The sequence below is a fragment of the Budorcas taxicolor genome, chromosome 1, assembly GCF_023091745.1.
Source record: "Budorcas taxicolor isolate Tak-1 chromosome 1, Takin1.1, whole genome shotgun sequence".
NCBI classification, from domain to species: domain Eukaryota; kingdom Metazoa; phylum Chordata; class Mammalia; order Artiodactyla; family Bovidae; genus Budorcas; species Budorcas taxicolor.
The window spans coordinates 199961074-199975881 of record NC_068910.1 but is presented as its reverse complement, the minus strand read 5'-3'; the positions used below and the strand labels follow the sequence as shown (position 1 = coordinate 199975881).

Here is a 14808-nt window from a genome sequence, read left to right as displayed (position 1 = left end):
AGGAAGGAAGGGAGGCAGCAAGGGCCAGTTTGTTTTTTCATTTGTTTTTTGGTTAGTTGCTCAGCCTGCCAGGCTCCTCTGTCCATGGAATTCTCCAGACAAGAATATTGAGTGGGTAGCCTTTCCCTTCTCCAGGGGATCTTCCTGACACAGGAATCGAGCCTGGGTCTCCCACATTGCAGGCAGATTCTTTACTGTCTGAGCCACCAGGGAAGCCCCCAGGAACTCTGCCTGAAAGCCTAGGGTTGACCCTTAATTCCTCTCTCTAATGCCCCCTGCAACTGCTCCATCCCCACCTCCTTCCTAGACAAAGCGCCATCACCTCTCCTGGGTGAATGCAGAAGCCTTTCAGCTGGGCCCTCGGCATGGCCCCTCGTGTCCTACAGCTCCCTTCCTGCAGGAGTCAGAGGGGTCCATTTACCATGGGGGTCACCCCTGTGCCTGTTCACAAGCTTCCAGTGACTTCCCAGCAGAGGCCATCTCCTTTCCACTCTTCCCAAGACCTTCACCCTAAGATCTGGCCTCTGCCTGCCTTTCTAACCATGTCTCCTACCATCCTGCTAATTCCCCCAAACCAGCACATAGCCAGCACAGAGGAAATCATCATCACGTGCTGGAGACATGAAGGCAGGAATGAGTGAGTGAATAAAGCAGCTTCATAGACAACGCCATGTTCAAGATGAGCACTAAAGTGGGGAAGAGTTTCTCAGGTGGCCAGGTTCAGGGTAGAAGACCAGGTGTTCTAGGTAGAGACCACAGCATGGGCCAGGACAGCAAGGAGGGCCAGGAGCAGCTTGCGGGCAGTGTGAGCAGGACTGGAGGCAGGTCTGTGCAAAGCAGAGGCTCTTAAAGTCCAATGTGCATTGTAATCCCCTGGAAAGCTGGTTAAAACAGAGATCATTAGGACCTACTCCAGAAATTCTGACTCAGACATGGGAGGTAGGGTCTGAGAATTTGCATTCTCACAAGTTTCAGGTGATGCTGATCCTGCTGGTCCAGAGGGACCACACTTTGAGAATCAATGGGGTAAAGTCTGCTAAGGAAGCCTCCACGTGGAGGCGCAGAGGAAGATAGGTCCAGGGATGTCAGATGAGACAGCTGCAGGCCATGCCCGGAGCAGCTTGAACCCACACAGCCAGTGGGCAGCCCCTCCTACAAGTACCATCCCCCACACACCCCTGCCTACCTCGACCTCTGACTGCCATTTCCCCGCTAGTCAACCCCAGCTACTCTCATCCACAGCATTTTAGGCTTTGCGGGTGACTTTTGTTTTTGCTTCTAGCACAACCAATGGGTACTAATCCCTCAAAACCAGCTAATCTCACATAGCAATTTGTCCTTTGCTGCTATGATGGTGTTTCTTTTTAACAGAAGTGGTGTTAAATTACATGGCCTTGATGGTAGGACTCCCTGCTCTGGGCAGTGGGACAGAGAGAAGGAAAGGATGTCACCTGCTGGTGTCCCCAGCATACCTGGGGACAAGCTGCCAGCCTGCCCTCCCTTAAGTCTGCCCTTCAGAGCAACTGTTACATCAGTTTATGTTATACTTTTCTCCTACTAGAAAAGTGGACAGGTGTGGCCCCAGGGTCATGAATAAGCATGTTTGCATTCCCAGCATCAGTCAGGGACTGAAAATCTTAGTGTGTGGTATTTTTATTGCCTTCGCCCCAGAAAGAAAAGGTGATTGGAGAAGTGAGGTTAATTTGCACCCACTATAGCCATAAATCCAAGAGGACCAGATAGCTAACGCATGCCTCTTGCAGTCTTAAATACAAATGACCTCTGCTGTCTAGGGACTGACAGCAAAGCATACAGCCGCACGACCCCTCTGGGCCTTCAGAGTCGGACCACAAATCTGCCTCAGCTCTTCCCAGTTTACAGAGCTCAGAAATGAAAGCTCAGGGACTTAGAGTGGGAGATGGCTTGGGTTGATTGGTTAGCATTCTCACACACAGTAGGGAAGATGTCTCTTTGTCTTCATGATGGAGTCCAAATAGGAACCAGGAATCCTGACTCTTCTGTGTTACAGCAAAGACAGAAAACAGTCCTCCACAACACAGTCTCTCTTGATTCTGATGTATCTTTTGGTTTCCAAAACTGATGACAAAGATTTGCACACTTTCAAGTCACATTTACCTGGCTTGGCCTTCTGGCTCTGCCACATTCCAGCTGTGCCATTGCTAAGATTAATTGCTAAGGCAATTAACATATGCCTTAGCAGCCTCATCCGTAAAATGGGTGTGTTGATATCAGCATGGGGGGGATAGGGGGGCATGAACATTTAGTGAAGTTGTGAATGTAGTACTGAGTGGGAGGTGGAGCACTGCTGGTGAGCTGAGATGTGTTTAACAGCTGGCTCTCCATGGATGAAAGGTTCTGTGGTACAATATTTGCCAGTCTCCCTAGTGGAGCTACTCTTACCCAATGACATAAAGCTACCCACACAGACACAGAGCTAGGAAGAGATGCATGTAGGACAGTGTTACACAGTTTCACCTGTCTATTAAAGAAAAATGCACAACCTAAGAGTTGAGAATTAAGTTTTATTTGGGGTCCTACTGAGGACTATAGCCCAGAAGACAGCCTCTCGGATAGCTCTGAGGAACTGTTTGGAAGAGATAAGGTAAGCTGCAGGATATAGGAGCTTTATGCTAGAAAACAAACATCTAAAGATCACTGCTAATCATAAGAAACTGACATCTCAAGCTGATGATTTCAGTTCTTTTATATATAAAGGGAGATGAAGAGTCTGAGCTCATTGAAATTATTCCTTCAATGTGCATCTTAACTATCTAAGGCCAGTATCCAAAGCACAGAATGCTTTCTGTTTTCCTGCATCCTGGGTTCTTAGGGTGCACCATGGGGGTAGGGGGCAGCTGCAGTGGCTAATGGCTTGGTCCTTGTAGTACTATTAATAGAACGGCAGGCAACATTCTTTGTTTACTGCAATGGCAAGCAATGTTCCCTGTCCACACATCATAATAGAAACAATCTCAAAAGCAGAGATGACAGTCAAACACAGTAAAACAATTTGGGACTGATGAGTATTCATTACTTTTGTATTCTGAGTATTTATTACTTTTGTTTTTAATATAATTTATGTAATTGTAGGGCTTCCCTGGTGGCTCAGATGGTAGAGAATCTGCCTGCAATGCAGGAGACCTGGATTCAACCCCGGGGTGGGGAAGATCCCCTGGGGGAGGGCATGACAATCCACTCCAGTATTCTTGCCTGGAGAATCCCCGTGGCAGAGAAGCCTGGGGGGCTACAGTCCATGGGGTTTCAAAGAGCTGGACATGACTGAGTGACTAAGCACAACACAGAACATGTAACTTCACATAATTAAAATTTTCGTGATGGCTATGTTTAACAACCAGCTCACAAAACTCCTGAAATAGTTAACAGTCTGCCCTGGCAAGCAAGTACAAGCCAGTCCAAGCCAGCACCAGCACAGGGGGCGGGCGGCACACGTGTGGATGGGCAGTAAGTCCGACTTCCCTTCCTCTTCCTTTTCTGTCCTCAGCCCCAGAGAAGATGGTTTTCCCAGATATATAGACAAAGATGGTCCCTGTTCCACTGCAGGCTCCATGCTTACTTTTGGCCTCGGCCACAATCCCAGTCCTCAGCCTGTGCTAAACCTCAGCTAAGTCCCAGCCCTGGACTGGCCTCCCGGCCCTTTCCTGGCTGCGGGCGCTGAGCCACCACTGACACCCAGAGGCCGTGGCCTCTGCGGGGCTGAGGGACCCCAGAAGGACAGAGGAAGGCTCTCCGTGGCTCAGCCCTGGCTGAAGGTCTATTTTAGGATCCCGTCTGTGGACATGGGGTAGCACCGCCAGCCAACTGTGCTTTGGCAAGTTGGGACCTATAATTAGCCTCTGCCTGAGGCTCGAATAAACCCCTTGTTGTTACTAAACAACAGTGAATGCAGGAAGGTCCCCAGCTTCCCGGAGCCCAGAGCTGCCCAGCCTCCTCGGACAGAACCACTTCATCTGCTGGGCAACGTCCAAACGGTCCCAAGCCGCCTCCGGTCCTCATCCGGGGTGAGGAGAAGCAAGGGCAATGTCCCGGCCTTGCCTCCCATCAGCCGGCACCTTCAACCGACTCCTGCGCCGGGCCTCCTGGCAGCCTCCTACTTAGAGTCTGCAGTCCACCGGGCAGACGTCACTGATTCCCAAAAGCCACGCCCCAGCCGTAACACAGCACGTGTAAGCACTAGGGTGTTTATTCTGGACAACCAGACATAGGTGACTGCATCCCCAAGCATCTTTCTGCTTTTCCAGATTTGTGTGCTTCTGAACATGGTACACACATACCGCCACTCATGCCCCAGGGTTGGGTTTTATTTTTAACTTTTTCTGTCCAACCCCTCGGTTCCCAGTTTTAAAAGCAGACACAAAATGGAGCTGTACCCAAGAGAATAGTTTAAACCTGGAGCTCCCTCACTGGCACACCCCACCTTAGTCTTTATACATATATACTTATTTATTTATGGCTGCACTGGGTCTTCCTTGCTGCCCAAGGGCTTCAGAAATTGCACATCAGCCCTAGAGCATGTGGGTTTCAGTAGTTGTGGCTCACAGGCCCAGTTTCCCTACAGCATGTGGGATCTTCCCAGACCAGGGATCGAATCAGTGTCCCTTGCATTGGCAGGTGGATTCTTAACCACTGGACCACCAGGGAAGTCCAGCATTAGTCGTTGTTTTATTCCTTTTCTTAAAGGTGGTCTTCCAGATGGTACAAGCTGCAGGCCTGTTCTGCCCACAAAGGCCCCACATAGCCACGTAGTTTAGAGCACTTCTGAAGCCATCTTCTCTGTATCAAGGTTTTTGAGCCCACAATCTGGACACTTCCTATGCCTCCAGTTTCCATACCAGGGTGAAATATTTGCCAGGGGTACAACTGTGAGAAAATGAGCAGAGTGAGTGCCCTGAGCTTCAAATTCATCATCTGCAAGATGGCATCACTGAGCATCCAGAGACAAGGAAAGGCACTCCTGATATAGGGGTGGCAGTGTGTGGAGAGGATGAAGACAGGGCTGGGTCAGAGCTGCCAGAGATAGTCCTCAGAGGCCTCACTTCGCCAGAGCCCTTGAATGAACTATATTCAACAACATAACTATGTCTTCTTACTGTCTATATTCTTGATGCTGTGACAGCTGGGGCCTCATTAACAGGCAGAGACTGCGCTTTCACGGGGCTAGCAAATCCTAAAGATAGTAACCACTTACCTGGGACAATGCTTTCGAGGTGCAAATCAGCCCATTCTGAGTCAGTACCCCAACCTGACTCCCATTGCTGGCTCTCACCTTCCAGTAGGCAATATTCCTCTGCTCCGACCACCCAAGTCTAGGTACCAGAAAACTGGGGACCCCCACTGTAGCATAGAGACCACTGAAATTATTTAAACCAGCCAGTCCCAGCTGCTTACCTTGCCATGCCCATTTCTTCCCATGAAAAGCACAATAAAACCTTTACCCATGCTTTCCCCTCACCCCTTCCTGACCAACCCTGGTGTTTCTCCAGATGTTGATGGAACGGCCACCACAAGCCAGAGCTTGGGGACACAGCAATGAACAAGGGGCTGACCTGGGGAGGTCTACTTCAGCACGATGAGATGAGACTTTGCTGGGGAAACAGGAAACACAGCGTGGACCAAGTCCCAGCTCCAGGTGGAAAGAATGGTGCTCTTCTGATCCAGTGGGGCCATCCTGTGTGGTTTTTCCACTTCATTGATTTTTCCAACAGGAACCTCATCTTCTTGCTGCTCCAGTCCCACCCTGACACACACAGGGGAGAAGTAAACTGGGGTCTCCTTCTCCCCATTCTTTCTCATCTCACTCCAGTCTCTGACCTCTAGTGCTGGAAGTCCTCCGCCAAGTCAGCAAAGAACTCATTAATTGCAACTCATTAATTTTTAAGAGCAAAGGACTGATAAGAGCTTAAAACAGTCATTTGCATCATTTTAGTTTTTCAATTTTACATATTTTTATTAAAGATAACTTGTGCTGTGCTTAGTCGCTGAGCTGTGTCCAACTCTTTGTGACCCCATGGACTGTATCCCTCCAGGCTCCTCTGTCCGTGGGATTCTCCAGGCAAGCATACTGGAATGGGTTGCCATGCCCTCCTCCAGGGGATCTTCCCAACCCAGGGATTGAACCCAGGTCTCCTGCATTGCAGGCAGATTCTTTGCCGTCTAAGCCACCAGGGAAGCCAAAAACATAACTTACATATAGTAAAATACACAAATCTGTAAGTTACAGCTTAACAAATCTTTACCTATTATGTGTGCTAATCACTCAGTTGTGTTCAGACACAACTCTTTATGACTTCATGAAGTCAAGAATACTAGTATTCTAGTCAAGAATACTGGAGTGGGTAGCCATTCCCTTCTCCAGTGTATCTTCCCAACCCAGGGATCAAACTCCGGTCTCCTGCATTGCAGGCAGGTTCTTTACCATCTAAGCCACCAGGGAAGTCCCTTTACTTATTATATATCAGTGTAATCAACAGATCCAGATATGGAACATCTGGGCTTTTTACATTTTATTCATTTATTTTTGGCTACACCGGGTCTTTGTTGCTCTGCACAGGCTTCCTCTGGTTTTGGCGCATGGCGGCTACTGTTCATTGCAGTGCAAGGGCTTCTCACTAGTGGCTTCTCTGGTGGAGCACAGGCTCTGGGCACTCCGGCTTTGGTATCTGTAGCACATGGGCTCAGTAGTTGTGACATGTGGGCTCTGGAATGTGCAGCCTCAGTAGCTGTGGTGCACAGGCTTAGTTGTTCCCGAACATGTGGAGTCTTCCCGGATCAGGGATCAAACTCATGTCCCCTGCACTGGCAGGTGGATTCTTTACCACTGGGCCTTCAGCGAAGTCCCTGGAACATCTTCATCACTCCCAAAGTTTTCTCAGGTTTGCTTCCATTTTTAAAAAATGTTATTATTGGTTTTTATTTTCGGCTGTGCTGGGTCTTCATTCCTGTGTGAGCTTTTCTCTAGTTGTGGCAAGCAGGGGCTTCTCTGTTGCAGTGTACAGGCTTCTCATTGTGAAGGTTCTCTTGTTTCAGAGCGCGGGGCTCTAGGGCACACAGGTTTCAGTAGCAGCAGCTCCCTGGCTCTAGAGCACGGGCTCAGTAATTGTGGCACACGGGCTTAGTTGCTCCGGGGCATGTGGGATCTTCCTGACTTAGGAATCAAACCTGTGTCTCCTGCATTGGCAGGCAGATTCTTTACCACTGAGTCACCAAGAGAGCTTCTTGCCTCCTTCTTAACACGTGTACACCTGTGGCGGATTCATGTTGATGTATGGCAAAACCAATACAATATTGTAAAGTAACTAGCCTCTAATTAAAATAAATAAATTTATATTAAAAAATAAAATAAAATACCAGTTAGTTTATTCCCCAGCCCAAACTGAAGATTATGCAAAAGTCAATATGTAAAAAATATATGTTTTTTAAAAGAAGCTTATCAGGTTAAAAAGAGGACCGTCCCCCCCATTCCCACCTGTGGGGATCGTGAGAGGTGTTGTGGTCCAAGTTTGAAAAACCATTCTCCGTGAAACCTTTGAACTGTATGAACTATGTTTATGTTCCCATGTATGTTTTCAGAGTGGGCAGAATTCTAGAGCTATGTAGCATATATTTAAGTGTAAATAGTTAAGTTTAAATAAAATTGAATGCTCCCATTCTGCAGTTGCCTTTACCACATTTCGAGTGTTCTGTAGCCACGTGGGGCCACTTGTTGGCCCACGCAGTGTAGAACAGTTCCATCATCACAGAAAATTCTGTTGGACAGCACTGGTCTAGAGAGTTCATCAGCTTCTCAAGATGTCCATGACCAGAAAATGTTAAGAGACACTAGGTTGAGCCAGTGAAACTTTGTTTAAGGAGCCAGAAGTTTCTCTGGAGAGCCAAAAGCTCATCGTTGTGAAAGAGGCTATGGACAAGTCTGCCTTAAGTAATCTTTTTGCTCCAAAATCCAACCCTAAAAGCCCTTAAAATATATCCAGACTTTAGACTTTAGTGTCTATCTGCTCCTCTCTTAAAGAGGGACACTTGAATTCTAAAAATACTTGCTGTGAGAAAAGTTCTCACAGCGCCCCAAAGCCTCTGTGCCCAGCATGAGGCCCAGTGGGAAGTGGGAAGACGTGGCAGTGACCTTGTCCTTCGGTGTGTGGTTGTTCTAGGTGGGCGAGGCGGTCCTGGAAAACGCACGGCTCATGCTCCAGACAGAGAATATCCAGGCGGGCGCGGACGACTTTAAGGAGAGGTAACACTCTGCAGCAGAGGGGACTGTCCCTCCACACCTGGGACTCCTGGGCCACTTGGGTAATGTGTCTGCAGCAGGCACCTCAGTTTCACAGAAGGCTGGGTGGGATAACAGCAGTCCTGGGAGAATCCAGAGCCAAGACCACCCCACTCAAGCGCTCCTTGTCGACACAAATAGGTCTAAGACCTCAGAGATTTCACGAGTGTCACTTGGTTTAGAGCAGGGGTCTCAAAACTCATTGTACATTAGAATCACCTGAGAGGCTGATGGAACACACAGATGGCTGTGCCCACACTCAGAATTTCTGATTCAGTAGGTGGTACCTAAAATTCACATTTCTAACAAGGTCCCAATGATGCTGATACTCTGTTCCTGGGAACACACTTTAAGAACTACTGGTTTGGATCTATGCTTCTCAAGTCCAGCTGTATATGAGAATTACCTGGACACTTCAAAGTGCCGGTACACAAGCCCCACAGGCTAATTAAAACAGAGTCCCAGGGATGGGGCCAGGCCTATGTATCTTTAAAGTTCCCCAGGCTTTCTTGATGTCCATCCAGCCTTGAGAACCACCTCTTTGGAGTCTAATACAGTATTTCCTAAAATGTAGCTGATGAAGATCATTTTAAGTGGTATGAAGATTAATATTTTATTTTTAATGGTCATTGATCTTTATGTTACCTTCTGTTTATGGCCCATGAAACTGTCTTTCCACTATAGTACTACCATTTATAGTATCAATGTAAAATTTGTTTAATATAAAGAGCTTTTAAAGTTTGTTGATTTAAGGTTTGCTCTTTAAGTAGACAAATTTGAGGAACAATAAAAAATAAATAATGATAAAAGAGATAAACGTTTAGGGCAAAATCATGAAGGAGAGTGAGTTTTGCAAAACACTGGCCTAATGGAAAAGCAAAATGAAGATGCCCTTTTATGGATGAGCACAGTGATTTTGAGAATATTTTGTGGGGAAGGTGTCCTGGGAGTTGAGCAAATGGGTGAGTCATGGGATTGTTATTCCCTAAACTGGCAAAGATTAAGAAGAAAGGCATATAGTTGGGAGTCTGTAGGGAAGACCATGATCCCACAGTCATTTTTATCTTAGGAATAAGAAGGGTATTGTGATGAAATGCCAATACTTTGGCCACCTGATGCGAAGAATTGACTCCTTGGAAAAGACCCTGATGGTGGGAAAGATTGAAGGCAGAAGGAGAAGGGGATGACAGAGGATGAGATAGTTGGATGGCATCACCAACTTGATGGACATGAGTCTGAGCAAGCTCTGGGGGTTGGTGATGGACAGGGAAGCCTGGCATGCTGCAGTCCATGGGGTCGAAAAGAGTTGGACATGACTGAGGGACTGAACTGAACTGTGATGAAAAGGGAATCCCCACCATCTCCTAAGATCCCTAGTCTTTTCCTTTCTCTGACACCAAGCCCCTCTACCTGCTAAAAGGCCTCCATTAGTGGCATTCTGGAGTTGAAAAGACTCTCAATCAGCCAGGGTTGCCATTTACCCAGCACTGGTAGCCAGTGTTACAGGCACACAAGGAAGTGGATCCATCATCCAGTCATGATAGCTCAGTGCACAATTCAAGATAAATACCAGTAAATAACAAACCATTCACACTAAATTTAAGGTGGAATTTAATTAAGTGTGATAAAACAGCATCTGACTGAAATGTCTTTCATTCATTTATTCCTTTTGGCATCAATTCATTCATTCATACATTCATACATACCTTTGTCCTGCCATTCAACAGAATAGAATGTAAACTCACTGAAAGCAGGGGTTTGATCTGTTTTGTACTCCACTGTATCACCAGCTCCTAAAACAGAGGACATGAGATAGATGCTCCACAAATGTTTGTTGAATGAGAGAATGAATGAGTTCAACATGTGTTTGAATGTCCGTTTATCCAGGTCCCTTGCCAGGTGCTGGGAGTGAAGTGAATCAGGCACGGTTCCTGACCTCAGTGAGCCCACAGTTTAATGTCAAAGACAGAGGAGTGAGCAGACAGTGGTCTCACTGAGCATAGATGCCATCACTGAGATGAGCCCAAATGAGGGAGGGTTGGCAAAACAGGTGATACCTGATTTGGATCCTGAACTCCTGTAGAAGTTGACCAGACAAATAAAGGATGCATGACTTCCCAGGCAGAATGAGCAGCATGTGCCAAGTTGGGAGGACGTGAGAAGACATGATGTGTTAGTGATATTCCAAGCAGCTTGGGAGACTGGGGCATGTAGAGCAAATGATCCTGGAGGACCATGTCAGCCATTCCAAAGGGCTCAGACATTACCTGAGAGCAGAGGAGACCCTCAGAAGGGGTCTGAGCAGTGGCCCATCATGACCAGACTTGAGCTTTAAAGGAAGCTTTGCAGTGGTAGAGAGAAGAGGCAGGCAAATGAGTAGGAAACAATGGGAGTGAAGGGTCTGGATTGGGACAGTGGTTGGAAAGTCAGTTTATCAGATTATTGAGGAGCCAGAGGATGCGACAAGCCATCTGAGCAGAGAGGTGATTCAGTGTGGTCAAGTACAGTCACTCTGTGGGCAATACTGTGAGTCTGGGAAGACCCTAGAAGGCAGGTGTAGTTCAGGGCTGGCCTGGGATGGTAGTAGTGGACAGACTTGAGGGATGGGTTGAAGAACTAATTGGCTGGATTTGAAAATTTTCTACTTAGACAGCCTGAAGAGAGAAGGGTAAATTCCAAGCTTTGAACTTGAGTAATTTAGAACACTGGTGATTCTTTGAATGAAATGAAAAATTGGGGAGGGAAAGCTTGTCTAAAATTCAGGCATTGATAATGAGTTTGGTTTTGGGGAAGCTGAGTTGAGTTGATGGTGGCAGTCAAGCAGAAGTGATGAGATGCCATAGACACCATCATGTCAGGGAGGCCTGCAGGTCAAGGCAAGATGGTTCTGGGTGCCATGAGCACCCAGGGGTTCTAACTGAAGCACCACTCAAAGTAGGGTGGTAAAAAAAGGCTAAAAGTTTAACAGCAGCCTTGGGGGATGTCACAGAGATATTTCAAATCCTCAGAGGACTTCCAAAAAAAATGGTCTGTAGGGCACCAAAACCTCCAGTAATGCTGAATGGATCATGTGCTGGAAGGGACCAGGCTCCCTGGACAGGTGAGCAAAACAGGACTGCAGAGGCAGTGAGGGATTCTTCCAACTTGGGTCAAAAGGGACCAATCCCCATTATATGAGTGGCTTTCCATTTCAGCTGGAGGGACAGGATTTGTCTCCAAAGGGACTAAATGTTAATAAGAATACAGTCCTTCCAAAAAGAATACATTTGGGTAGAAAATGTAATCCCACATGTAGAACACAGAGAAAATGCTTCAGAAACCACCCTTGAGTGCTGATTCAAAGATACAGGTCCAGCTCTGAGGGAAGTCTCTGGTGGTATGTCACAGGGCTTGGTCCTTAGTCTCCTCATTGACTATTTTTAACTGCAAGGCACTTGAAAGCAGATGTGACAAAATGGCCGACCATCCAAAGCCAGTAGGCGTGGTGAAGAGTAGACTGACAGAATCATGATTCTGGTCCCAACACGTTGCAATAATAAGCCAATGAAATTGTAAGAGGATAAGCATGAACTCCTATTTTGCGATTCAAATACTAGGTGGACTTAGAGAAGATAGGAAAACTGGGTTTCAAGCAGCTCTTACGAAAAACGTTCAGAGGTTCTCCTTGATTAGTTAACAGCAAATACAGCCAGTCAAACTGAAACAAACAAACACAAACAAAACTCACAATGCAAATCTTAGGGTTTGTGATGAATAGAATTAAAGGGTTTAAACAAAGGGGCAGACAGTCCCACAGGACCGTGAACTGATCAGGTAATATCTGGAGTTTTACATTTCATTCTCTGTATCACATTTTAAGAAGGATGTAGACTAGTGAGAGTATTTCTAATCATTCCACAAATATATCTTAAACCTGGTGCTGGGAAAACAAAACGGAAAGGGTCATAGACCCTGCCATCAATAATGATGGATATGAAACCTGATTTACATGAAGAATGGAGGAAGAAAGTGGGAATGTTTAACCTGAAGGAGAAAGGTCTTGGAGGGGTGGAGGGGATGGAGACGGGATGAGAGAATGAGTAAGGGAGGATCTCCAAATGTTTGGGGACAGCTAGGCAATGGCAGCCACTCCAGGACTCTTGTCTGGAAAATCCCATGGACGGAAGAGCCTGGTGGGCTGCAGTCCATGGGGTAGCTAAGAGTCGGACATGACTGAGAGACTTCACTTTCACTTTTCACTTTCATGCATTGGAGAAGGAAATGGCAACCCACTCCAGTGTTCTTGCCTGGAGAATCCCAGGGACTGGGAGGTCTGGTGGGCTTCCATCTATGGGGTCACACAGAGTAGGACATGACAGAAGCAACTTAGCAGCAGTGAAGGATTTAGACTGACTTCAGGTGTTGCAGAGTATGGAACTCAGACTCTTATAGGAACTGAAACTAAAGCTCTTGAAGGAGGAAATTTGCAATAGTTAGAATCATTCAAAAATGGCCTGGTGGCCTTGGGCAATGAGGTCCCATTGCTGGAAGTTTTGAAGCCGAGCCTGCATGATCACCTATCAATAACACCGTCGGGGGGTTGTCACCTGGCAGGAGCTGCAATGGTTAAACGCTAAAGTTCCTTAAAATTCTAAGACCTTAAGATGCTTTCTGGAATGAGAGGTATGAGACATCTCCCTTCTGTGGATAGATGAAGGTAACATGTGAAATGTGACTGAGTGAATGGCAGTGGAGGAGAGGAGTGACACTGGGAGAAATTGGAAAAGATGTTGGATAGTTGTTAGGAAAAAAGGCCTGTGCAAACCAGAGATTGAAGTGACTCAGAGGTGATGGTTTCACACTTCTATCTGTGCATGTATGTGTGTCTGTGTGTTAGTTACTCAGTATTGTCTGACTCTTTGTGACCCCACAGATTGTAGCCCACCAGGCTCCTTTATCCATGAAATTCTCCAGGCAAGAATACTGGAGTGGGTAGCCATGCCCTCCTCCAGGGGATCTTCCTGACCCAGTTATCAAACCTGGGTCTCCTGCAGGCAGATTCTTTACCATCTGAGCTGCCAGGAAAGCCCCGTGTTATTGCATAGTTCACATATAAATCCAGGTCTCCAGTTTCTGTAGAAGAGAAAGGCACACCCCTTCTGACGCTGCAGTGTTGGGGAGGGGATGGTCAGCAGGGCCCCTGTTGCTGAAGCATGTGTGTCCCTAGGTGTGTCAATCCCCACCTCTCACTTTGGCCCGGACCTGGCCCTCGTCACTCATCTATATCCTCGTCTTGGCCTCTGAAGGCACCTGGGTTTGCAGCCACAGTCCTGAAATTTTACATGGGCTCTTTGGAGAGAGGAACACATTCTTCATTTTGAGATTATTGACTTCCCTGGTGGCCCAGATGGTAAAGCGTCTGCCTGCAATACGAGAGACCCAGGTTCGATCCCTGTGTTGGGAAGATCTCCTGGAGAAGGAAATGGCAACCAACTCCAGTATTCCTGCCTGGAGAATCCCAGGGACGGAGGAGCCTGGTAGGCTACAGTCTATGGGGTCGCAAAGAGTTAGATATGACTGAGCGAATTCACTTCACTTCACTTCAGTCTGGTAATTAGCAGATTCTCAGTAATGTTTGTTAAAGTATCCCCAGGTTAAAAGGATGACAAATTAGAACAATGATTACAGTACTGGTCCCCTTACCTGGATATGGTCTCTTGGAGAAGCTTTCCCTAGAGCTCCTTGCTTCCAGTGCTCCATGAGACTCATACTTTGTTAGCCCAGGTGCCCTGTTTTCAGCAGTTGGCTGCAATCATTTTCATTTTAATAAATCAATATGTAACAATTGCCTTAACAGTGTCCTCAAACCCACTGAGGAGAAGGAAATGACAACCCACTCCAGTACTCTTGCCTGGAAAATCCTGTGGATGGAGGAGCGTGGTAGGCTACAGTCCATGGGGTTGCAGAGAGTTGGACACGACTGTGTGACTTCACTTTCTTTTCTTTCTTTCAAACCCACTGAAACACTGACTTTTAATATTCATTTCCTGACTATCCCATAATTAGCCTGTTGGTCACATTTATAATCTGATTGTTTTTCTTTGGGGTTATCCAATCTTGCTGATTGGGTTCTTTTACCTACAGGTACGAAAATGAGCAGCCATTTAGGAAGGCAGCAGAAGAGGAAATTAACTCTCTGTATAAAGTCATTGATGAAGCGAATTCGTCAAAAATGGATCTGGAGAGTCAAATAGAAAGCCTGAAAGAAGAACTCGGCTTTCTGTCCAGGAGCTATGAAGAGGTAGGTGGGGACCGGGCTGTCTACAGGTCCAGAAGCCCTCACCTGTCTGGCTGAGCTTCACAACACAAGTGACAACAGCCTTTCTGTGTCAATTACTCTGGGCTGTGGGTAAAACACCAATAAAATATTTTCAGATTCTTATAGTAGGTGAGGTTATCTTGAGTCTCAAACTCAAATTGCTTCAGGGACCAGGCAGATACATAAATGGGGAGGAAGCAGGTCC

The 14808-nt window shown here is 46.8% G+C and overlaps 1 protein-coding gene across 1 annotated transcript in view; it reads left to right on the top strand.

The window, feature by feature from the left end:
- BFSP2 (beaded filament structural protein 2) overlaps positions 1 to 14808 on the top strand; it is a 75464-nt gene that overhangs the window by 37468 nt on the left and 23188 nt on the right. Inside the window, exons 2-3 of the mRNA XM_052645656.1 lie at positions 8187 to 8269; positions 14429 to 14585. Coding sequence (XP_052501616.1) covers positions 8187 to 8269; positions 14429 to 14585 — 240 coding nt within the window. The remainder of the gene's footprint in view (positions 1 to 8186; positions 8270 to 14428; positions 14586 to 14808) is intronic.